General features: G+C 35.6%; 1 protein-coding gene across 1 annotated transcript in view; it reads right to left on the bottom strand.

Annotated features, from left to right (window-relative positions):
- Positions 1-21,782, bottom strand: part of LOC149803959 (hepatocyte growth factor receptor-like) — a 91,696-nt gene extending 69,914 nt beyond the window's left edge. The window contains exons 1-7 of the mRNA XM_089954026.1: positions 21,659-21,782; positions 19,462-19,624; positions 13,772-13,862; positions 8,454-8,565; positions 5,562-5,693; positions 2,722-2,835; positions 1,290-1,383 (exon numbers count right to left, since the gene is read on the bottom strand). Of these exons, the coding sequence (XP_089810152.1) occupies positions 1,290-1,383; positions 2,722-2,835; positions 5,562-5,693; positions 8,454-8,565; positions 13,772-13,862; positions 19,462-19,624; positions 21,659-21,688 (736 nt within the window). The 5' untranslated portion in view covers positions 21,689-21,782. The remainder of the gene's footprint in view (positions 1-1,289; positions 1,384-2,721; positions 2,836-5,561; positions 5,694-8,453; positions 8,566-13,771; positions 13,863-19,461; positions 19,625-21,658) is intronic.
- Between the last annotated feature and the right edge of the window lie 4,183 nt (positions 21,783-25,965).

Here is a 25,965-nt window from a genome sequence, read left to right as displayed (position 1 = left end):
GGGAAGTACTATGGATTTCTCGTTAACGGACTCTGACATCTTGGGATCAAGAGTCAGATATCCTAGAGCTGCCAACTTCTACACAAATATGAAGAAGAAACATATTTCCTTTTTGCTGTAGGTGGCTACATCCCTACAATATGAACTATGCTAGGTCCCTCATTGGATCAGAGGAGATTACGTTGTGACAAGGAGGAGGTAGTAGGATCACTGTTGCTTCTTTACAAGTGCGACGACGTTCAGCTTAATCCCACAATGCATCATCCCAAAGACGACACATCGGATACCAGCAGTGCATACACATTTGTTCATGATAAATATATGGGATATATGTGCTATTTACTCACACCTTGGAATATAATATCAACTGAAAAAGAACACACAAAACATAATAGCAACAAAAATATTACCAAACATGGGTAGGATATATTTACCCTCACATTGGTTACTCAGATAAGGTGTATATTTACTGAAGGACAACTTCAACATGGAAGGTGTCATAAATTCCTTCAAATAAAATTGAAATGAAATTAGATATACAAGATAAGAGAAAGGACTACAGAAAATGAAAACAGAGCACATCAGAAGATTTGAAAATAAGCCAGAAGACAGCTTCAAAGATGATGAATCATTGAGCATTTGGCACGCATATATTTGCCGAATAATCTCCCCAAAAAAGAGGAATATATTCTTTATATTGGATATGACTCAGGTACTAGACTGGAATTATATTGAGTTATGTAGATTCTGATTCTTCAGTTAGCAATTATAAATGGGCATATTGAGCTTGGACTGTGGGCTAGCATCCTGGTAAAAGGCAAGCAATGTACTCTGAGAAGTTAAGGTGTTATTGTCATTAAATTATAAGTTAATGTTGATTATATTAAATGGCCAAGTGTTTCTCTGGCAGTGTATCAACATAGAACTTTTTATTTTACACTTAATAATAATAATGATAATAATAATAATAATAATAATAATAATAATAATAATAATAACAATAATAATAGACAACCTTTTTCCCATAGAGAGAAATTGGGTACACTTAAGAAGAATTCTCCCCTGTCACTGGGAACTGATAAAGTAGGTGGTTTGGTTAACGGTTACCCTTTAGAATGATATGCATATGTCTGTTCTATATGAATGACGCAAAATAGTACAGCAATCAAGATATTCCAAAGCAGATCTAATAAGTTCCAAAACTGGATAGCTTAATTATGATCTACTGTGATTAATGAGTATGACAAACAGAATGTGAATGGATCCTCGATGAACAAAATAATTGTTACCTTGTATATTATATGGGTTGTCGAGACTCTTGTTGAGTGCCCAGGAAATAGAGATTGACACATTCTTGTCACTTGCATTTCCCACATAAGAGAACTGAAATTAAACATTGGACATTTTCAGGAATTATTTGTCTTATTCGGAGGTATTATTGTGTTTAGAGCATTTCAAACCCAAATGCTTCCATTTTTCTCATCTACCAACTCACACGTATTTCAATACATATTATTATTTTGTATTTAATTTAGTCAAGGGATTTATTATGTACATGTAGAATGCAATAGGCAAACATATCATAATATAATCAATTGTATGATAGTCTAATTTCCAAACATGTTAGGTAGGCCTAATAGTGAGGTCAGTGTATAATCGATTTTAAATGTTCAAGACGCGATCAATTAGTAATAGGTAAACAGCTAAGGGGCCTACTAACTATAGTTTGATTAAAAAAGGAACATTAATGTCAAAATGACATGGCCTCTATGTAATGGGCAATTCACCTAGCAAATCTGCATCCAATCATGTGTAAGGGTTGCAGAGCTATGACAGATATAGCATATGTCAAGCGATCTCAGTGATCGGCCCTAGTTATTGCGGTATATGTTACATATACGCTTCAACAGATACCTGCATGTAAAGGACACCTATCCATAACGGAGAGTATTTTAAGCCTTTCATCTTACTTTGATTATCATTATAGACCTTGTTCATGAAGGACGGAAAATAAAATCATTTTAATTGTATTGTCAGCTTAATCTGGATACGAAATACAATTGTCTTGTCCATACACGACAGCATTTTAAGGCGCTGTCTTCAGTTCGTTATCAAGCCATAATATGGATGATATATATCCATAAAGACAATAGCTTTTGTTGAGTTTTTTCATTTCATTACAATTATCAAACTTGATATGAACGATACTTTATCATCAAGTACAATATTGTAAGTCCTATTTTGTTCATTTTATTATTATTTGCGACCTTACTATAAATAAACATAAAACAAACAGTATTAAGAGTCTTCTTCATTTATGTATCAACCAATGTTTCCTCGAATGTCCTTTAAAGACGTTTGTTAACAATAATTTTAACTAAATAATTTTTTTTCTACATGAAGTCCTTCTTCCTCTGAGCTGCAGTAGCTAAGTGGTTACATATCTGGCATCAATACTTCAATATTGCAGGGTTTCATTCCTGGATAGACAATGCCTGGTTCACAGCGAAACGGTGTATCTGGGGAAAGTATTTTAACTCCACTGTCTCAGCATGATATAATTTTGTATGTGATGTCATAATTAATTAATTAATAAATTAACTAATTCATTCATTCATTTATTCATTCATTCATTCATTCGTTCATTCATTTAAATAATCTTCTTCCTGCTCATGTAGACATCAATTTGCAAGAATTATTACGTTTATTTATTGTACTTACATGTACGAGTTCACATTCAATGATGCTTTCTCCATTGGAAAGTCTTGTCACGTCGGCATTGACTTGTGTGCCATTGTTCAGATCCAAGAAACAGAGGAGTGAGGTTTGAAAATCCTTAAATTAACACAGAAAAAAGATCATACTTATGTAATATGAACAAATTAGGTGTTAAACTATAAAACGTAGGTAAAAGGTACAAATTATCGGTAACAATGATTGCATTAAACGATAGAACAAAACAATGTATCAATTCAATTACAACACTTTCCTCTTTATAACACGGTAGTTGGGTTCCAGAACAGGATCATGGACCTGCCATGGTTCGTGCACTTAACATGAATTGTGACTCATATTATAATATTTCAGGAAACTATTAAAATCGCTATAGAAAATTGTTTAAAAACTACCCACAGTTCTTTTCCAGCAACTGTCTTTCTAAGCGTGCCAAAATATATATATATATATATTTCCGGATGTAAGTCACTGGTTCATGCGGCTGAAATAAATGTCACGTGACGTAAACTTGGAATATGGACATTTAGGTCAAGGTAAATATACGAATCATTTATGATGTCCCTGTATTAATACAATTTGCATCTGTCATATATTTCATCTCTTTCAAGTGCATATTAGCTGCAATTAAACACTTCTAAGTAATGATGACAAAAATGTCAAAGAAAAACTAGAAAGCGCCTTTTATATTTTTCTTTCAAACTTTATGTTTTCATCTTTATACGTGTAGTGAATTTTTAATATATTTGTTCTTGCTATATTATAATTTCTTCCTTATATTAGAATATTAGAACGAAAAGTTTCGCTTTATATAAATTTTCATTATATTCATTACTCCTTACATTATACAAGAAGTACATGTTATATTAATCTGGTTTTTGCATTTTTGCCACTGCCATCACAAAAACCTAATCTGAGGTTTTCTCGCTAAAAGAAGACAAAGAAAACCAACATGTGAACAACGTCCCGGACTTTAAAAGCTCAACACTCACTTCAGGGCCACAGGGGGCCCCGAATGGCCGAGTGGTCTAACGCGCTCTCCGTTACTGATCACTGCCATCTAACCTCTGTCTGCGTGGGTTCGAGTCTCGGATTCGGCCAATGTGGATATGTGAGAAAGCTTGCCAGTAGGTCGGTGGTTCTTTGTTGGGTTTTCCCGGGTTCTTCCTCCACTATTAATACTGGCCGCCATGTATAGCCTATCCTGTGCTGAAAAATGGCGTTAAGCCCCACAACAACAACAACAACAACTTCGGGGCCACACACTTGTGGCATATATGGCATTATTTAAATGTGACATTCCCATTTAGTTTTATCATTTAATCACCTACTATAATCTGGTTCGAGTTGGCTATTCGTTGTAACTGAACAGACGAAATGAATTTAATTATACGCTGCATGCATTAAACGATTAATGTAATGGGTAACGAATTCATTTGCGCGCATGCGCAACATATATCATTGCAGAGGTACTTAACCGTGTCATATGAACTACATGGTTTAGTTGTTATAATTTTAGCTGCCTTATATATGGTTTGGTGATGTGAAGTCACAGAACTCTGTGTGGTTTCTTATGACGTGCACGCTATGTCTGGTGACGTTGGTTCGGAAGAGTGTACTGGTGTTCTTGATGCGAGGGACCAAGGCTTCGCGACCATCCGGTCTGTGTTGAATGTGAGGGCTCTCGAGGGATCCTTCAACATACTGAGAGGGGCGGACCATGCGTGGGCGCTTCTCTGACTATTGATGAGAGCGAGTGGACGTCAAATGGGCCCCACGAGAGTTATAAATACATCGTTATATGAGCGATGTATTCATAAATTCATATATAATCCGATATCCATTGGTGTTTAATAAGACCTTGTTTATATTGGGGTGAACATCATATACTTTCATTTGTCGATCGGTGATAGGACTTAATTCACGTTTGTTTAAAATTCCATTCGTTAAATTCATGTTTTGAGCTTTTTCGTTGCGTTACTTGTTGTTGATAGCTCCATGTTAGGAACTTTATAATTTTCCTTATCTTTTTGTTTATAATGGTGTCAGGATTTGTTAATATTTTATTTGCGTTTATAAATAAACGTCTTATTATCGCAGTTGCTTTGGGTGTCTTCACTAATCCAGTCCCAACCCGGCTTCATCTTATGACAAAAGGCTTGATTAACAAGTGGATGTGAGGAGGGGCAGAGATGTTGCAGTCAGCAACACATCAGTCGTACCATAAGCTTCAAAATTGTACTTGCTGACAACAGCAGTGTTGATCAGCGGGAAAATACAGACGCATGGTTAAGGAATTTACAAAGGACCTGAGCAATGTATGTGGACAATCCCTGACGTGAGCAATTTACATTGGTCATCCATGACCTGAGGAATTTACATATATATTATCAGACCTGGGCAATCTATGTGGATAATTCCTGACCTGAATAATTTATAAGGACAATGACTGGCCTGATTAATTTATACGGACAATCCGTGAGCTGGGCGTTTGAAATGGAGAATCCCTGAGTGTGTGTAAAAGAAAGAAAACATACACGTGGAAGTGATTCAGAGTAATTTTATGCACATATTTAAATGGTTGTTGGCCACAAAGGAGATTATTTGGTATAACATCTGTATAGTTGGCAGTAGAAGATCATATTGTACATCATGTATTCCAAGTTATGGTCGATATTACTGGAACCCTGCTGAAATCGAAACTATCACTGTTTTCGATGAAGCTACCAAATAATAACATATTACAATACGGAATGAAAATGCGCGGTTTTACCTCTATTAAATGATATCAGGTTATGTTGATACATAATGAAAATTCGCAGTCATACCGTTAGGTTTAACGCTGTCACCACAATTTTCGTGTTCATCCCAGATGGAACAAGTATCTCTGTTTCATTTGATTGGATACGAGGACATGACTGGTGCCCTTTATTATGACTCGAATGACCGTCTCGCTCCACCTGAAATAAAATTTGTTTTTCTTTCAAATCAAAATTCTTAAATTCAAATTTTGTTCATAAAGTTTCAAACCTCAGTCAAAATTCAGATTTTTAAATTAATAGAAAAAACTCTAAATTTTCATTTCTGAAAATTATTTCATTTTTTTCTGGAATTAACTTTCATTTTGAATTCAAAATTATGGTTTCGTGGGGGTCCTATTATTTCCATAAAGTGATGATGGGTCGTCAAATTTTTTTAGTAATAAATATAAAATAACACAAATTGAAAACTGCGTCATGTAGTGCATTTATAGTAATTCCAAATAATAATATGTTTGCTGAAACAAACATTGTTTTGTAAGAGAAAATGACACAAGAATAAAATTGGTTCAAGTTTTACTTTAACACAAAAAATGCCTGTATATGCTGGAACATGGTATTCTGACAACATGCAACCAAATTAATTTGGTATAGTGGATGTTGAGATTTGAGAAAACTGGCCTCCACACGGAGGTTATCTTTTTCAGAGCATCAGTTCGGTATTTTAAACAGCTGATAGTACTATTGGAATATTTCGGAAGGGCGCAAAATGTTTTACTGTACTATAGTAAATATGGCTTAACAAGCTAAAATGTACTAAGTTATACAGCTAAAATCAACATGGAACGATATTATGGACTACGTTCTACAGCTAAAAATCAATACAGATAAATACTACTGTGAAGACAAATATTTGTCTCTAGTGCTGAAATGAATACTCGAATAAAAACGTTTTCGTAGATTTCTTCAAATCAGAAATTAGTATTCAAATTTTCATAGTATTATATTTTATAATTTTGTCCACGTCTAATGTACCCTGTGGCTTACTCAAACTCTCCGACAGCCCAGTTGTATGCAATATAGCTTAGTGACCGTACCATGTATATATACACTGTGTTCCTCTAACTCTGGTTACCTGAATTCACCAAGTGGTATGCAGTATTGCGTAGTGACCAAACCATGTACATATACACTGTGTTCCTCTAAAACGTCGGTTACCTGACAGCACCCATGGACATGTAGTGTCACTTAGTGATCATGCCATATATATACAATGTGTTCCTCTAAAACCGTTTACCTGACTTCACTAATGGATATGTAGTGTCATGTAGTGACAAACCATACACATCTACACCGTGTTCCTCTAAAGGTGGCTACCCAATAGAAGCCATGGACATGTCAGTGTTGTGTGTCAAGACTTTGAATTGTGTTCTCAGGGCTCAAGGAGTAAAAACGGTAGAATACAAACGTTGTGATAACTATTACGGGCACACAACATTGCACATTACTGCCACTGCTTGTTCTAGCATATTGGATGAGCACCATAATTGTGTCCATTATTTGAAATATTCAGAGTTTCCAACTGGTTATTAACTTCAATTCACAGGGAATTTACTGTTACGGTTTTCCTTCTTTTTGCAGCCACTTTTTAGTGATCACATGAACATTAGAACTAGTTTTGAGTGTGTTGAACAAACTTACTGAATTTTAAAACCAGTGCACACTCAGAAAAGTGACCGAGTGCTCTAAAGCGCTCACCGTTCAAAACCACTGCCATCCCACCTCTGTGTGCGTGGGTTCGAGTATCAGGTTTGGCTGACGTCTGTACGTGAGAAAGCTTGTCTGTAGCCATTCGTGGGTCGGTGGTTCTTCCCGGGATTTCCCAGGGTTCTTCCTCCATCACTTATACTGGCCGCCATGTATAGCCTATCTTGTGCTGAAAAATGGCGATAAACCCTACAACAACAACAACAACAACAACAACATCATCATTACGTTTTAGTGATCATATGAAATTTGGGCCAGGTCGGAGATGGTTCAACAAACTTTCTGAATTTTAAGACAAGTGCACACTCAGAAAGGTCATCTTATCTATCAGAGCTTTCTCGGCTGATATAAGACACAAATTGAAATAAAAAAGACTTCTTGAAATACAATAAACACAACAATAACCTTTCCAAGAATAAAACAAACACAGTGGACAATAATCTGTCCATGAATAAAATGACCTTTCGAAAGACCTGATGAACAATAATCATTACATGAATACAAGCCATAGACCTCTTAAAAGACTTGATGAACAATAATCTGACCATGAATACAATAGATCCCATGAAAGACCCAGCGAAAATTTATAATTTATTCATGAATAAAATACATTTCTTGAAAGACCTAATGAGCAATACTATTTTCATGAATACATTAGACTTCTTCGTCAGTCCATGATTTCAAGTATTGAAAACTATGAAGTTCCTAAAATTATAAAAATAGTTATTCATGAAAATAAATTAATTCATGGTGGTCTAAATTGAGAGTAGTCATGAAAATAAATTAATCCATCGCGGTCTACACTCAGATTAGTCATCAAAATAAATGAATTCATGGTAGTCTACGCTCAAATTAATCATGAAAATAAATGAATTCATTGTAGTCTACATTCTGATTAATTATGAAAATGAATGAATAAATTCGTGGTAGTCTAAACTCAGATTAATCATGAAAATAAATTAATTCATGGTAGTCTACACTCAGATTAATCATGAAAATAAATGAGTTCATGGTAGTCTACACTCAGATTAATCATGAAAATACATGAATTAATGGTAGTTTAAACTCAGATTAGTCAATCTTTGATACAAGATACCATGGATTATAACTATCATAAATATGATATCTAAATAAATCTCCTGGACGGAATCTCGTAATACATATCCGGATAACTGTAATTGCAGAGTGATTTACTTTCCACCCCAAGACCAGCTTGTTGTCAGGGCAATCACTGATGTTGAAGGTGCACATGTGGTTGTTGATGCACCAAGTGCATGGAAAATTACTCTGTGTGCAGCTTGTACATCTGGGAAAATATATAAAAAGTTCATTTGTTAACATAAAAAACCTACCCATGATAAATAATTCCATGACATAAATAGGAACAAGTCGTAATATCTAAGCCCCTTTCCCTTTTGTTTTGCATAGATCGTACGTAAAAACATGTTCTCAATAACATGTTCGACCACTTCCTTCTTTAACTCAGTAAATTTTGTTTTGCGAAATGAAAATGTATCAGAAGAAAGAAAACAAATTAATCACACCCACAATATAAATACAAATATTAATTGTATTCATGACTTTATTATCATTAACACCCGCGATTATTCGTGCCTGGATAACGCGTGAACCATTCTAACACGAGGACGAGTGTGGATCCCACTTTTTTCGTAACAAATGCCAAAACAGAACTGACCGTTTTTTGTTGAATCTGAAGAAACCCAGGATCCAAAGTGGTTAAAAATCTGATAGGTTCCTTTTTTCATCGGAAATGGTAGTTGGTATCCGGAAATTTGAATCAATATCGTGAAATCCCATCTCAGGATAAGAAGTCCTGTCTTTTTTAAATTTTGTATCCCAGAACAGTTTCGCTAATTTCTATCAGTGCCAACACTTTAAGAAATAGATAGCAATGAAATATGTTTTGCCAAGTGAACTTTGTCTTTGAGTCATATATTTTAATTCAGTTTTAGTGAAATCATCAAAAATGTGAGATACCGTCTTATATTCACAAGTGAAAAATGACAATCAACCATCTCAGCTATGTCCGACACTGTTCTGAAAGCCTAATTAACCGCCAACTGTGTTGTAATCTCTTTTTTGAGGACGTATTTATTGTACTTAGATAGTCGATTAAAATTGAGAACGTATTTGTTGCACTTATATAGTCAATTATAATTGAGAACGTATTTGTTGTACATATATAGTCAATTGAAATTGGGGACGCAATTGTTGTACTTATATAGTCAATTAAAAGCGTACCTTATCTTTGTTATCATTGTTAAGTATGTCTTTTTATTCAAGTCAAATAAAGGATAAAGGGAATGGAACATTTAAAATTCATCTAAATACTACATGATTAAGAGCGAGCTATCGGTAACAGTCATGTGCCAGGTCAACTCATTTTAATATAGCACTTGAATAATGTTATACATATTGCTTTGCAAATAATAATTACACTACCTTAAATTATCGTGGTCCTTCATTACTGTACTCAAAGATAGCAAGAGAACCAAGTAAAAGTAGTGTTTGATAGATACTGATTCTTATGGAGAAGATAGTTCCAACGTTGCAGAGAACAAAAATTAATAAAGTGGCAAGAATGAGCAGAAGTGTCACTATCACTGCCATTAAAATCACAGCTTAACATTTCACTCATACAACAAATTTTAAAAATCAGGTTTCATCATTAACGATTTTTGCATGAAATAAATGTCTCCAATTTCTGAACAAAATTAATTGTGTTGTGTTGGTGAAAATTAGCGACGTTATGCATAATGTAGCTGCAGGCGCGTGCTGAGGCACACAGAAACGCCAGTATTGAATCCTCTTGGAAGTAGTTTTTCACGATCATTCGGAGATTTCGTTCTCTTGAAAATAAAGGGATTTACATGGACAAGTGAATACTTTGATAACAAAAATTTCTTACATTACCACTATTATCAAATGTGAGTATAAATCAAGTATTCATACGTTAAACAGTGCTGTTACCTCCCTTTACAAGGTCTTCTCGATGTCTCAGCATGATGACATCCCTTCTTAATATTTGAGAGCTATCTCGTTAATGCACATCATCACTTATATTGAGGCCAATATTTCTGAATTCCTTTGTATACAAGTGGTTTAGGGAGAGGTGTAATACGTTTACAGGTACGCGTATGCTACAGGTATAAAGAGTGGTATAAGATCCCACTCGTGAATAGATGCATGCATATCTGCATGATATGTTCGCAGTTGAATGTCTGTTGCTGGTGTTAGAATGATATAAAATCTTTCTCACGAATACAATCCTCTTTCTCGTGTATGTGCATATATCAACAGTTATGTGCGTGTTACTGGTATACACAATGCTACATGATCCTGCTCATGAATGAGTGCAAGAGTATCAACATGAATTATTCACAGTTGTGTGTTACTAGTATTCCCAATGTTATACGATCATACATGCGCGTGTATGTGCATCATATGTCCACGGTTAAGTTTGTGTTCCTGGTGTAATGTATATTTGTTAGCCAAGGTCCCGATATGTTAATCCTATATACACATTGGCAGGTCGAGCAAACGTTTTTATTATTTAGGTCTGTACATTTCACTGGAATTATAATTGTCTCTAATTTATATCAACTGACATACTATCAGCCGATCCTGGCAACCGATCGTTATATATGTACCTTATTTTCGTGGCACATATTCATTGGTTAAGAGTCTTTGAAACGTTTATTATAAAAGTTTCAGAGTGTACTGCTAAGCTTACCTGCTTTACATCCATAATCATGACAAGAAACTTCCACATATTATCACTGTATCACGATCTCCGCCAATCTGGATTAGAATGAGAGGTTCTTTTTTGGAGATTCAGCACTTTCGACTATGCATTCTTTTCCCAATTTATGGTGGAAAACTGATACGTAATTAGTGTACATGTTGTAGTGATAATATGACTGCAATAAGGATGTGTAGATTTATGCAATTAATGCGTTGATGCAACAATATCTGTGATTTGCATCAAGTACATAACCGGCGTCTACATTTAGCAACTATTGGAGACTTAAATTATCATCAAATAATTTAAGTTTAAATAAATTTCAGCTCGTAAGATGTTCTTAATCGTTTCAAAGACAAACCCTACAGTATTCAAATACGTATTGTTAAGCATTTTATGTATTTAGAATGTTGTCAGTGTATACCATGCAAATTGTCTTGTTTACAATGCAATATACAGCACACCATACACAATACGGATTGGTTACATGGTCTACCGTGCCTGAAGCGATTGGTTGAACTATGCCACGTAGTGTCCAGGATTTTTATAATAGATGTGGGCGCCAAAAGTCAAATTAACAAAAACAACAAAGTACCAGGTTAGTACATTTTCGATCTTTAAAAATAGCACATGGTACATATCAAATAAACAGAACTAACATATTTACTTCAAAAATGGATTGTACAAGTTTTAACCGGACATAAATGGTAGCTTTCCCTCATTTAAGCTAGTTGACTTTATTAGAGATACAGAAAACGAGTTGAACGCAATATCAGTAGTTCTTTTTAATTTAATTTACAATGATTAAACATTCTTAAGCTGTTCTCAACTTTATATTGATGATATACCCCCCCCCCAGTCCACCAACGTTTTACGTTTTCTAACACAACACTATCTTTTCTAATGTATAAATATACATATGAATTTAAGGACCGAGAGGCTTCTTACATTGGTATACACAATAATATATGACCCTACTCACGAATACATGAGTGTGTATTTGCATTTGGTAACGTATGATAACAACATCATTGCTAGGTATACACAATGGTATATATCCTACTCGGGATGAAATGCTTGTGTATATGCATGGTAGCTTCATATTTAGGTGTGTATTACTGGCATACAGAATTTTATATGATTTTACTCATGAATACATCCAGGTCCCTGGGCTGAGTGCAATAAAGCCCTCAACTTTAATGATCACTGCCATATCGCCTCTGTCAAATTGAGTTTTGCACCTCAGGCTCGGCCAAAGTGGGTACTTGATTAAGGTTCTAGTAGCTTCCTATAGGTCGGTGGTTCTTACCGGTGTTTTCCCAGGAACTTCCTCCACCAGTTATAGTGGCTTGCATGTAAACCCTAGTATGTGCTGAAAATATGTCATTAATCGTACAGCAGTGCGAATACATGCATGGGTTATCAGCGTGTTATGTTCACAGTTATGTGTTTGTTACTAGTATACACAATGGTGTATTATCCTACTCATGAATATTGTTATGTGTATTGAATTGGTGTTATGTGCTAGATTCTCCATGGTTATAAGCTATATTTATTTTGGTAAGTATAATTGTCTTTTGTACGAAATTGGGGTTAGAAGATTGGCGTAATTGACAGGTTAATCTGTTTAGGGACATCCCCACTTTCAGGATTGGAATGCATTTTGAACACTACTGGATCTTTTCTGTTACTAAGCTTAACACTATAACATCGTAAGAATACATGAATGCGTTATCTGGATAATATATTTACAATTAGTTGTGCGTTTCGTTTTTACGCAATGCTATATGACCCTGCTGATGAATGCATGCTCGTGCATCTGCATGATGTATCCACAGTTAGGAGAGTGTGACTGGTATATGCAATGTTATTTGATTATACTCATGAATACATTCATGTGTATCTGCATGAAAATTTCGCCTGTTTTCGTTACTGTGAGAAAGCTTGCCAGTAAGTTCCAGCCGATCGTTGGATCTTACATGGTTTTCCCCAGGTGCCTCCTTCGCTAGTCATAGCGGCCGCTATGTGTAGCCTATTATGTGCTGTTTACTTTAGACCCACATAAACATAAATGCACGCATGGATGATCTGCATGGCATTTTCACAGTTGAGTGTGCATTACTGGTTCATTCATTGGTATATGATTATCCGTATGAATACAGGCATGAGTTGTATGCATGATATGTTGTCAGTTAGGTGTCTGTTACTGGTTTAAACAACCTTATGTCATCCTATTCATGAATACAAGCATGTGTTTCTGCAATTTGGTATCTAAATTCTAATAGATCCATTGGAGTGGGGTTAGAGCTATTTGGGTGCAAATGCTAGTAGGAAAAATATGGAAACAAGGCCGCAGAGTTAGCCGCAAGTGGCAGTCAAAATAGACATGGAGGATATTCTGGTATATTACACATGCGAGCGGACAATCAGACTACCTTTGACAACTTCTGGACGGATAAATACAGAAACAGGAGGAACAGGGTTGGGAAATGGGCAGGACTTCAACTCGCCAAATCAGTACGAGTGTACATCCTCGCTGCTATAGTTTTTGTTTTCTATATGGCCGCTCCAGGGCTTAAATATATGTGCACCCACGTGTAAGAAACAGGTTATCTGTTATGTTCACGCGCCCTAATAAACAATTTACTCAGGTGAGTAGGGCTGTGGTTAATAAAAGGGCACATATATGTTTATTTAATAAAGCGACCTGGTTAAATGAAAATAAACCAGCTGACAGAAAGCTACTTACGATATGTGGAGGCTGCAGTCAAAGAAGATGAAGGTAGTGTCGTCAAGAGTCCAATATTCGAGAAGCAGATACAATTTCATCACTATATGATCTGAAGAAAAATCAGACAAGTTATAAGCCTTATTCAAACAAGAGCAACTGGGAATACTATGTCTCATAAATCTTATTCTAACTAAAGAGACAACATTAAATAATCTGTCTCAGAAGCCTTATTCTAACCAAAGGAACAAGGAATACTGATCGGACACGTAATAAGGCAAGATATGAGACGTATTCAAAATAGGTAAACTTGGAAATTGTCTCATGATAAGCCTTACTCTAAATATGAAACCTTGGAATAACTAAGGACGCATGAAAACTGTAACTTATAAGAGGACTTTTTCATATCGGAGTTACAAAACATTGTAATTCCTAAGCCTTATTATAACACGGATCAAATTACACGCTATGTCATAAGCTTTGTAATAACAAGGGTATAATGAAATACTGCCTCACAAGCCATATTCAAAATAGGGGAACTTGGAATACTGTATCGAAGAAGCCTTGTTATATCTTGGGCAACATGGAATACAGCACTCATAAGCATTATTCGAACTAGAGTAACTTGGAAGCTGTCTCATAAAACTCATTCTAAGATTACATGGAACAATATATTGTACAAGTGTTGTTCTAACGAGGTTTTACATGGACAACTATTTATCATAAACCTACGTCTAACGTAACATGGAATATCAGGTCTCATACACATTGGGGTGACATGGAATACTCTCTCTCTCTCTCACCAGCCTTATTCTAAATAAGATTACATGGAATACTATGTCACATTCATTTGCACAAGAAAACCTTGCAAAATGTTTTGATTTTATTGTGATAAAGTTTATTAAACCCATCCAAGATTTTAGTTGGCATAAGCATATATTCCACGTTTGATCAAAGTCGGATCAGAAATATGGACTCCAGAGTGGTGAGAGGATCAACCAATCCGATGCAAGATAACCTCCTTAGTATGTGAGGATCTTAATAGTCATCGAACTCATATAAGATCTTATTGGAATAAACATGTATACCAAGTTTTATACAAATCTGATTAATTACATCCTACAGAACGGAAACGACGTCTGTCTATCACATTCAAGAACACCTCATTAACAGACATCAGTCTGTTCATTATCAAGCTTTCTATCTGATTTCAATGAAACTTTGAATATGGGTTTATATAATAAATATTCGAAGTTTGATTTATAATTAGACTAGAAATAGTCAAGGGAAGTACCAAGCAAATGCTAATGACCAGACATACGACGAATGACATAATCAGTTCCATGGTATAATGCTGATGGCCAAACGCACGAAGAATAACAGAATCAAGACCATGGTATAATGCGCTAATGACCAGACATACGACGATTGACAGAACCAAGACCATGGTATAAGTTTATCTGCAGCAAGGTGAGCTAAAAACTTTATTTTGTTCCAACCCATGAAATAAAACTAATCAGTTTAATGACTGTCTTCCAGGGCTATGTATTATACATCTTTCAAATAATAACACATAATCGAGACATTATGGACAATTTACTACCACCAGAAGATATATGTTTACCTGGATATATATGACACGACAAATGTTCTTACCTTATCAACCTGTGTGTAAGGCACATCCCTATGTCACATGATGTACCATATTAACCTATACTGACGAGTTTCAGTTCTGACCACACACCAGCTGTCGCCGTAATGTTAATATCTTGCTAAAGAACATATCGGTTTCTTCTTTTTTTGCATTTCTTAACAAGTAAAATAAGAATAACCTTTCTGAATAAAAAGCAATGTTACTGACTGAAGTTTATTTAAGTCATGCTTAATACAATGTAATATTTAAGTGAGCGTTTATATTCAGGGGATCACGTGATCATTTTTCTTTGCAGATATGGGTCAGGTGCTTTTATGTCATAAAATCATACCTCGGTCACTTGCTATCTTAAATGTCAATGTCGTATAATATAATGTGTGCATAACGTAAATAAAGCATCGTAAAATATCTTTATCAGTAGTGATTTTGGTAAACATATTACCATCCATATTTCCCTTACTGTACACTGTGAATAGAAATTTCCTAAATGGTTCTCAATCTCATTATTCGATGGCATGTTTCCAATCACATGCTCAAAAGATCATGTCTGTATGGACATTTGCATCGGAGAGTATTAACTATAATAAACTTTGCTTCACTTACAAATATAACAAGTATCGTATTTAAAATTAATTCAGGAACAAAATACAGAACAATGTATCAATTTCAAACATAAATATGGAGTATTGTCATTCAAAAAGTACTTTACCCGTTTGCAATAATATATTAAAAAGGCAATCTTAAGACTCAAGGTTCTATTTCTTATTTACGCAGAAACAGATGCAATGAATTAAAACGATTTATTAGTAGGATAAATTCATCATTATGGTCACTAAGGAATTTATATTAGTATATGATGAATTACTCAATATGTTCACTAAGGACTGTGTATTAATATTAGATGAATTGCTCAATATGGTGACTATGGACTGTTTTTTGTTTCTCGATATGATGAATTTCTAGGCATCGTACATCAAGACTGTATATTAGCATACGATGAGTTCCTCAATATGTTTACTAAGGAATGTATATTAGTAATGATTTTTTTCAGTACGGTCTGTATTAGTAGATGCAGTAATGATTATTTTCAGTACGGTCTGTATTAGTAGATGATGACTCCCTCAATATGGTCACTAAGGACTGTATATTAGTATATGATGAATTCCTCAATATGGTCACTAACTACTGTGAATTATTATATGATGAGTCCCACAATATGGTGACCAATGAATGTTTTAGTTCGATGAGAAATCCTCAATCTGTTAAGTAATTACTGTGTATTAGTACCATTTATGATAAATTCCTCAGTATGGTCACTATGGAATGAATATATGTTTATATATATGAAGAGAGGTGAGAAGGTGGCTGACCCTTGTAAGTTCTTTTTAGGTTTCCTTAGTACCACAAATGCCAGCCATGCATAACATTCAGCCTAGGATCTTATTCTAGCACACAAGTTATTATGTAATGTCATTTTGCATCTTTAAGCTACAATATCATTGACCTTGTGACACCTGAATATAAATGTTTCTTCCATAACTTAAGTGCAAACCCCCCACAAACGTTGTTCAAAGTATGTGGTCTAACACTTAAGTTTTAATGCAGTGAACTGAAAGATTTTTGCTGAAGCCATTTATATTATTTCGGACACAGTGACCTTGACTTTGATCTGTTGACACCTACATCAATAGGATTCTTCTTTAACGCAAGTCGGGTCTGTGAGGTAAAACTAGTGTCATGGTGTGAAAACCTGTTTTCAGTCAGTGACCCTGACCTTTAAACGACAATTTCAATAGGCGTTTTCCTTATCTCAAGAGCAAACCACCCATAATGTCACAATATAAATTATAAATAAGGCAATAATAAAGCAATCAGATTCGTTTCCAAATTCAGAGTCATTAACATTTCTTGTAATTAAATTGTTTATTATGTTTTACAAGACCTGTTTGTTTTGTTTGTTCACTAATGATTTGTTGGTGACCATAGATTGGTAACAATACATTGGTACGACAGTAGAAGCACATGCAAATTCTTTAGCAGGACACTAGAGCAAAAGGGGAATAACTCTGTCTGGTAACTACACGCACTGTATATCATTTGAATCCAATCTTATCCCATTTTACTTATTTCCTCGATATTTTAACTGCTCACTGTTGAAACCATATCTGATATTATTGTACAATAACAAGATTTTTAATTTAGCTTCTGCGTTTCAAGATGGCCAGAGTCGTATCCTTGTTGGACATAAAATCAGCACCATTTTCATATAGAACCAGCGAGACATCATAGAACGTCTTTTAGTAAAAGCCCATTTTGATATGACCATCCATTCAGGAGGAATAGCAATGCGATTTTAAAGATGGCTGCTATGGTACCCATGTTTGACATCAGATCGGCACAACTTTTATTTTGGGTCAATTATACATCATCAGAAGTCTTTTAGTGAAAATTCCATGTCAATATATCCGTCCATTCAGAAGGATTTACAATAACAATGTTTTCAAACTGTATCCCATGACGGCCATATTTGACAACAGATCAGTATATATTTCATTTGGGAACAACTACACATTATTAGAAATCGTTTAGTGAAAATCACATGTTGATATGAGGATAAATGCAATTCAGTTTAGTCGACCGACCCTATTTTTGCCTGTCGACCCTACATTTGTTTTGGAAAAGAAAACAAATGAGAGTTTTATAAACAAAAACAAGTTCAATAGAAAAGAGGATAATAGAGGGATATAATTATTCAGGATGCAATTGATGGTTATTTGGTAGTTGATGCTTCATATTGAATCTTCCAGACCAACAAAAAAAAGCAAATAATAAAAAAACGTTTGTACAAACCGACCAATCGCATTTTGTCAATGTTATCAGAACCATATATATATTTTTTTATTTTGTCTTATATTCCTTTCAAGGGTAGTAATGATAACACGATTTAGGTATTGGTGAATGTGGAGGCCCTGCTGGGTATGAAATCAGAACCATTTGCATTTAGGACTAAACATACATCATAAGAAGTTTTTCAGTGAAAACCCAATAATGAAATGACCATGCATTCAGAAGGAGTAGCGATAAGATTGTCAAGATAGTTGGCATGGTGGCCTTATTGGAAATCTGATCGGTACAATTTTATTTAGGACCAACACTACATCTTTTACTGAACATCTCATGATGATATAACCATCCATGCAGAAGGTGTAGCGAGAACATGATTTTCAAGCATTTTTTGATTTTTCACTAGAACTTGAAAACGATCAATTATCAATTTCGTGGCTAATTTGCACAAAAAAACATGCCTTCTTTGTCAATTATTATTACGTTTAAAAGCAGGTGTCTCTTGTTGTTCACATGATATTCTCATTCCCTATGAATAATTTATGTTCCCTTTAACATGAACTGTCACGTTTAAAACAGATATTTACGTTATAATTTGTAAAGACTATATTTATATTTATGACCGGCAACACTAACTATTTTACTCAAAGATAATGACCAATCTTTAACCAAAACTGTAACACACTTTTTCTATGATATTGGCCCAAAGGACAATGGAGGGAGCACACGTGGTGTAGAATGAACTGTATTTTCCACATTATAAGGCAAGCCAATTATGTTTTGGAAATGAACTGAAGTCAAAATCTTGAACAAGAAGCTTAACAAACTGTTGACGACGACATCAACATAAACATGATGTGATTCTATGAAGGGTATGGAAGTGAAAACCTTTATCCAGAATCTTGACAAACTGTTGAGGATGTTACTAGAGCTGCAATACAATTACATCAGTGGTGTCTACAATTGATTCCCTACAGCCATTCAGTTGCCTCAGCTATGCCTGAAATTGCTGCCCACTCAGCAAACCAAAAACATAAGGAATAAAATTTGGTCAACATATTGTCAAGAAATGTTACCATTTGTTTCAATAAATGCTGGCATGAATTGATTAAGTTCTTGAAAATGAATTGCCAATACATTGCCGCAAGAACAAATATAAAAAGTCAAGCTTCCACTCTGTTAAAACATTCACTGTAGGATTATCAGTACCAACCTTCCCCTGTTTGGATTGGTGGCAGTTGGTTGGAAGTCGGGGTATCACATGTGATGTTCGTGCCAGCTAGTATCTTTGCTTCTGTCTTGATAATGACATTTCTACTCCTGAACTCACAACGACAATACGAGTCATAACACCGTTTATAATTGATGGTGTCCAACTGAAAATACAATCAATGAATATTAGCATACCAGTAAGCGTCGGATAGCCACTAATTAATAATTATTATTAATGAGAAACAACAGTGAAACATTGATAAAATTACGTTCTCGAGAAATTCAAAATAAGTCTGATACATTCTCAGTGTTGAAACCCTCTTTGATATTCTTGAGCCAAACAATAATTGTCAACATGGCTACTGTCATGACTATGTTGGATGCAATACTGGCATTAGTTAAAATTGTTAATGAATATTGATGTCAATATGACCATCCGTGTAAAATTTGCGGTAACACAATTTTTAAGTTATTTGACGTAGTGGCCATAATGCATGTCAGATTGGCATAGTTCTTATTGCAGGACCAACTACATATTTTAAGACGTCTTCTGATATAAACCAATGCCAATATGACTTTCGGTTTAGCTGACGCAGGGATGCGTTTTGACCAAGACTGCTATGTTATGAAGTATTGACACAAAACCACCATGTTGATGTGACTGAAGTTGTTATAAGATTTTCAAACACTGACCAAAACATATGTACATGGAAACAAATAGCATTATCACTCACGCCACAAAATACACTAAAACCAGACCATGGTAGTAGAGACATGTTCCTGCTCCATTTGCCGTTAGGCATAATGTCCCACCATGTTGCAAAAAAAAAACCTATAACCAAAATATGTTACTACGATATTTGCTATGGGACATTATAATTAGATGTCACACTGTGTGTTTACTTTGAAATTTTTGGAGGTTTGATAAAGAGAGAAGTTACAATCTGCACTAACCGAAATGAAAAGAGCACGATAGGTAAAAGTAAATGCAAATGGATATATATTCAATTTCTGCTGTTTTTAAATATTTATATAAATGCTATATGCATCCATAATTAACACACACACCCATTATCCATATGTAACCCCATCATCCGCAGATAGTCTATCCCATCCATATGTATGCCCAATCATCTATATGTTGCCCACTATCCACCTGCAGTTATCATAGACCCTGATCTTACATCATATATAGAGCAGAAGGTCGGGTTTTAAACTGTTTGCTAAAATAACAAATGGCATCGATTTTGATATGATGGAGGACGAGCAGTCAGACGGCATAAAGCCAGCTTATGAAGTTCTGGAACACAGAAATTCGTCTCCTCGGGTAGAGCTGCTTAAATCATCTGGTTAAAATCCAACAATCCTTGGTAAAGTTATGATGTGGAAATTAATATTAGAAGGAGGGACAAAGCAGTGGCCATTATCCCTTTAAAAACTTTAAAAAGGACAGAAATGGCTAGAAATTAAACCCTTTTAATATTTCATCAATATAAAGCGCATACCAAATTTGGTTAACGTCCAATAATTTCCAGTTAGGCTGGTGTGGTTACTCCAGGGATATGAAACAAATTAGGTTAATTTAAATCTAAATAGTTAGACTACATTAGGATCAAATTATGTATAGGTGAAGTTTATTGTACATTAGTACTATCATATCGTTAAGTATCGTGTATCATGTGAACCTTTTTTCCATTGTGATCCCATTATCTTATGTGGAGGGTCAGTAATCCATAATAATAGTAATATATTTTTACATATAAAGTAAATAAATGTTTAAATGTATGTGAACGAACAATTACAAGCACAATATTAACCTTGCAATGCTGAAACCAGAGATTAAACTTAGACTGCCGCCAAGATAATAATAATAATAATAATAATAATAATAATAATAATAATAATAATAATAATAATAATAATAATAATAATAATGAGGAATTTGTTTAACGCCTAATCTTTAGAAGCTCTAAGCACTTTACAACATTAGACAACACCTATAAGATAAAAACATATAATAATATTATTACAAAAACAAACACCATGAAATTAGAAAAAAAAACATAAAAAAAATAAAGAACATGCTGATAATATTTCAGGTAGGAAACATTATTAGATCTTTAAGTATGTTTGACACATATTGTGCATGATTATTCCATAAGTTTCTGGCAGGAGTCAAAAGCATTTGTCGGCATTACCTGTATGGTTTTCTGAAGCCCCTTCTGCATACTGTCTGGAAAAACTTTAACGGGAGATTGACATAGCCCGAAGCTATCAAACAAATAAAGTTTCGTCTTGCACCTATAACAAAGAATATAAAACATTCAGGTCGTATCTCGTGACCTTTGTGACAAAACACAACTGGAGGTTTGTGTGAGTTCTTTTTATAATCAAGTAGTTGTTTTATATTGAGGTATTTGAAGCTCTTCTATGTGTTGGAGAATCTCCATCCATTGTGCTGTCTTGGCTGATGTAACTATGTGACAGACACCTGTTCTTAAACGTATGTGGTTAGAGACAGTGTTAGAGACATAGACATAGACGTATCACACAAACATATCAATATGGCAAAGAGAGACTACGAATCTTTTGGAAGCACTGGAATGGCCCTGAAAAGAGCATTTGGGTTTCTTCTTCTTATTGTTCTTCTATTTTCTATCCTCTCCTCTTCTCCACCATCTTCTCATTTTCTTCATCACATGTTGCGTCTTCTTCTTTTCTGCTCCTTGTGCTTCTTCTCCTCTTCCTCCTCTTTTTATCCTTTTCTCGTTCTCAGCTTCTTTCGTTATTTTCTCATTCCACGTTTTCACTTGCTCTTTGTCCTCTTTCTTCTCCTTCTCCTCCTGTCATGTCTAATCGGCTCTCTCAGCCTTTCGTTAGCCTTCTTCAAATTACTTATTTCCATTTAGATACAGTACCATACACACTTAACTTAGAGAGCATCGCACGGATCATCTTCTCATCCTCAAACTTCGTCTGACCTCTGGACCTTAGATTAAGATTCTCTTCATACAGCATTGTCTCTCAGCATAGAACCTTCGTTTCCAAAGGGCCGTATCCGTGATCTGGGTGATAGTCCATGATAATTTAACATACATGGGAAAGTACGGGTTGAACAGCATCGACGATGCGAGGGTGGACGATTCTACATTAGTCCACATCTTATGACGAGAACAGGCGAATGGAATGAAGTGAACAGCGGTTATTTTTAGTGGAAGAGCGGATCGAAAAGGATTGAGGTTTTTTACCAATCCTAACACGTGTTAAAAATGCAGTGACAGTGCGGAGTTTGTCTTCCAATCCGAAGAGAGCTACCTGTGCTGTCAAATTCACTATTTAGAGGAGTTAGCGTATGTACGCAGTGATTCAATGCGACATAGTTAGAACATGACGGAAACTACGAAGACGATGAATTGGGGTGAACCGGCTGTGGAGACGAGAACTGTTAGCATAGCAACGGCTACTAAGATAACCACAGCCTTACTTCAAGAAGAGATTGATTTTAATTGGGATTTATCAGATTTTCTCTCTTCACAAGAATGTGTTGCGGTATCAGTACCTTCTCCATTGTCTCCTTCCGTTCTGTACGTCGATGATTTTAAACGAAGGCATAAAGAAGAATTGGAGACAGTTTTACAGCAAAGAGAAGCAAAACAAGCCTTTTTTCATTCAACAGCAACAGCAAGAAGACGTAGAGGGAAGAAGTAAACGAGAGGAATAAGCAAAGAAGAAACAAAGTCTAGGAGAGAAGGAGGACGGTGAAAGTCAAACGGTGACGGTACTCTTAGACATTCATGCAGAATTAAGGACTCTCAAAGAAATGTAGCAGACCTTCCGGAGCCAAACAATTCAATCCCGTTAACTACGCCTGAGATACCAAACCTAGCAATTTCTACCAAATCATCGCCAGCAACAGATCCAGACTTATGTCTTGGCCGTTGCAAAGAGACAAGGCAGTTAAAGGCCATTACCTCCCGTTCGTGAGTTTAAAAGACAAAAACAAAATACCCAACGGTCCTTTTCCGGGCAACCCACCTCTTTCTAAAAGAGACTACTCCATGTTTGCCAAAATAAAAAAAAAACAACTCAAATCCCTTTCTTTCCATGACCTACGAGTGTCACTGCGTGAGTGTGAGTCCTAATTATTAAAATCGAAACCAAGAGACACTTTAGTTTTTCTTTCTAGTATATTCTCTATAAGAATTTATAATCCAATTTCACAACACATCACCTTAAAAAGTTCATTCACTCTCTTTTTTTGAATTGCTTCACTATCACAGGTGTTTCCTTTCCTTCCTCACTTTCTTCTAGTCCTCTTTTCTTCTCTTTCTATGCATGTCTGGGTTATTTTTTTTCGGCGGGTACCTCTTCTTCCTGTTCGGGATCCCTCTCTTACTCCTGCTCCTGTTGTTTCTTAGGGCAGTCTGAAGAATAATGTAAATTTTCTTGACAATGATAACTAGTATCTTGACTATTGTCTCTTTTGATGCTTGTCTTTCTTTTTGACGTTGCGGACACTATGAAGACCAATGACCTTTCGTCTTACAGATATGGCAAGTATATTGACTTTTATCTCGAAATGAGGGTGAGTAATTCGTCAGATTCTCTGAAAAAACCTTAGTATGACACCTCGCAAAGTTCTGATCAGAAGTTCGAGCTATGTTGGCTCTTCCATCTTTCCGGTAGGATCGAGAGTGAAATGACTACTTTGAGGGAAGACGCTAACTTTCTATATAGGGAATACACTGACCATGCATTGATATAAAATATGGTGAAAAGAACTGCGATGAGGCAAGAGGCAAAATGTGACCTATCGCATCGCACAGTAGCTGTCTTGGTTCAAATCCTCGCTAGCGATTTTGAAGAGGACATGAGTGAGGCAGAATTCAGACCAAGAGGGTCTAAGTAAAAGCAAAGTCTCCCCCCCCCCCGTAACCCTTGAAAGTATTACTGCATTCATGAGACGGATAAACGTTCCTCTAGAAAATTTATAAACATGGCCTACACGTTTATTGTGAAATTTAAAGATTTCAAGTCGGTCGTACCGTTGGAGAAAGCAGAGGGATTCATTGCCGATTTGTGGAATTCTTTGTTAACCACACTGAAACGGCAATATCGAGCCAACGAAGACGATCGCTTGACACTTTCCATTTATCACGACAGTATGAAGCCCCCCGTTTGGATCGAGTTTAGCTGAGAATCAGAACTGACACATTCCAAAGTCATCGACACGATTCAACACGTTCAGCAGTCCAACACATATTTTTTACATCACCAATGGAACAGAGCCTCTTTACATGGCACACGTTTCTCTGCCCAAAGTAACCGGACGCAAAAAAAGTGTTATTTGTGAACGCAAACGTAGCACAAAACATAGTATCTTTCGAGTTAACAACATTAAAAACGGGATGTGTTAACCCATGCCATCGTGGTGGGACGGTCGTATGCCGAAAAGAACGACACGGTAGAATGGAAAAGAGACTAGGAGAAGATTCGAAAATCGGATTGAGTCAAGGAACGAAGAGAAGCAGAACGTATGTTACAGCAAGCCGGCCAATCCAAAGACACATGGATATATCTTGTCTTTAGCTAGGAAACGTAGTGTACATCAGTTGCCAATTGAACTCCATTAGTGGAAGTCTAACTTGACTTCACAGCGTTGACAACCAAGTCAAAATATGTTAATTGAAAAACTTGTGTGAATTGTTATATTATGTGTTAGTTAATGATTAGTTAAATAATATTTTAATGAAAAAGAAGTGTTGGTAGTTTGTTTTAAAACATTTATTTTACTATGCATGCTCCTTGCCTTTCCTCTATCACTCACCATGAGATTAGCTATAACGTTCCTACCCAATACATAGTAGGGATGTGTTCTGTCGCGTCCGTGCTTGAGCCATATAAAGTGGTGCGGTCTCCAATCTGACCATCCATTGTTAATGCGTCAGCCTATGAAGATCACTTCAAGACTAGCAAAGCTGAACGAAGCACACGTGAATTTGCATCGTGGCAGGAAAAACATGAATCCCAATCAAGAAAAGATAGAGAATGTCAGGATGTTAAAAGTGGCCTAAGACCTGATAGAAGAGGTCTTTAAAGAAGAAATCAAGAATGATCAAGATGACAAGTCCGAGAAGTACAGACTTCTGAACAGCAGAGAGAGCATCAGCAGCAACAACAGACGCATAAACCAGAGAGAGGCTTTTTCGACTGCAGTGTAGACACGAAAGAGTTCTACTTCTCTATCAGAAGAAGCACACTTTTTCTGTTAGAAAGCCTGCAACCAGACGTAGACACAATGTTAGACGATAAGAGATTGCCAAAAACCTCAACAAAACAGTCTTTATCAACGCTACCTGAACAATGTAGAAAAGAGATAGTAGTGAAATTGCCAAAGTATTTGTCGGTCTTTGTACTTGTCTGTAGGTTAAACAATATAAATATATCTAGAAACACTTCGTTTCTCTGACTTGTAAGATAGTGTGTGTGTTTGTAGGTAGGTAAA

The sequence above is a fragment of the Sinohyriopsis cumingii genome, chromosome 3 (assembly GCF_028554795.1).
Source record: "Sinohyriopsis cumingii isolate HCF-2022 chromosome 3, ASM2855479v2, whole genome shotgun sequence".
Lineage (NCBI taxonomy): Eukaryota > Metazoa > Mollusca > Bivalvia > Unionida > Unionidae > Sinohyriopsis > Sinohyriopsis cumingii.
The sequence above is the reverse complement of the archived record's forward strand: the minus strand, read 5'-3'. Positions and strand labels throughout refer to the sequence as shown.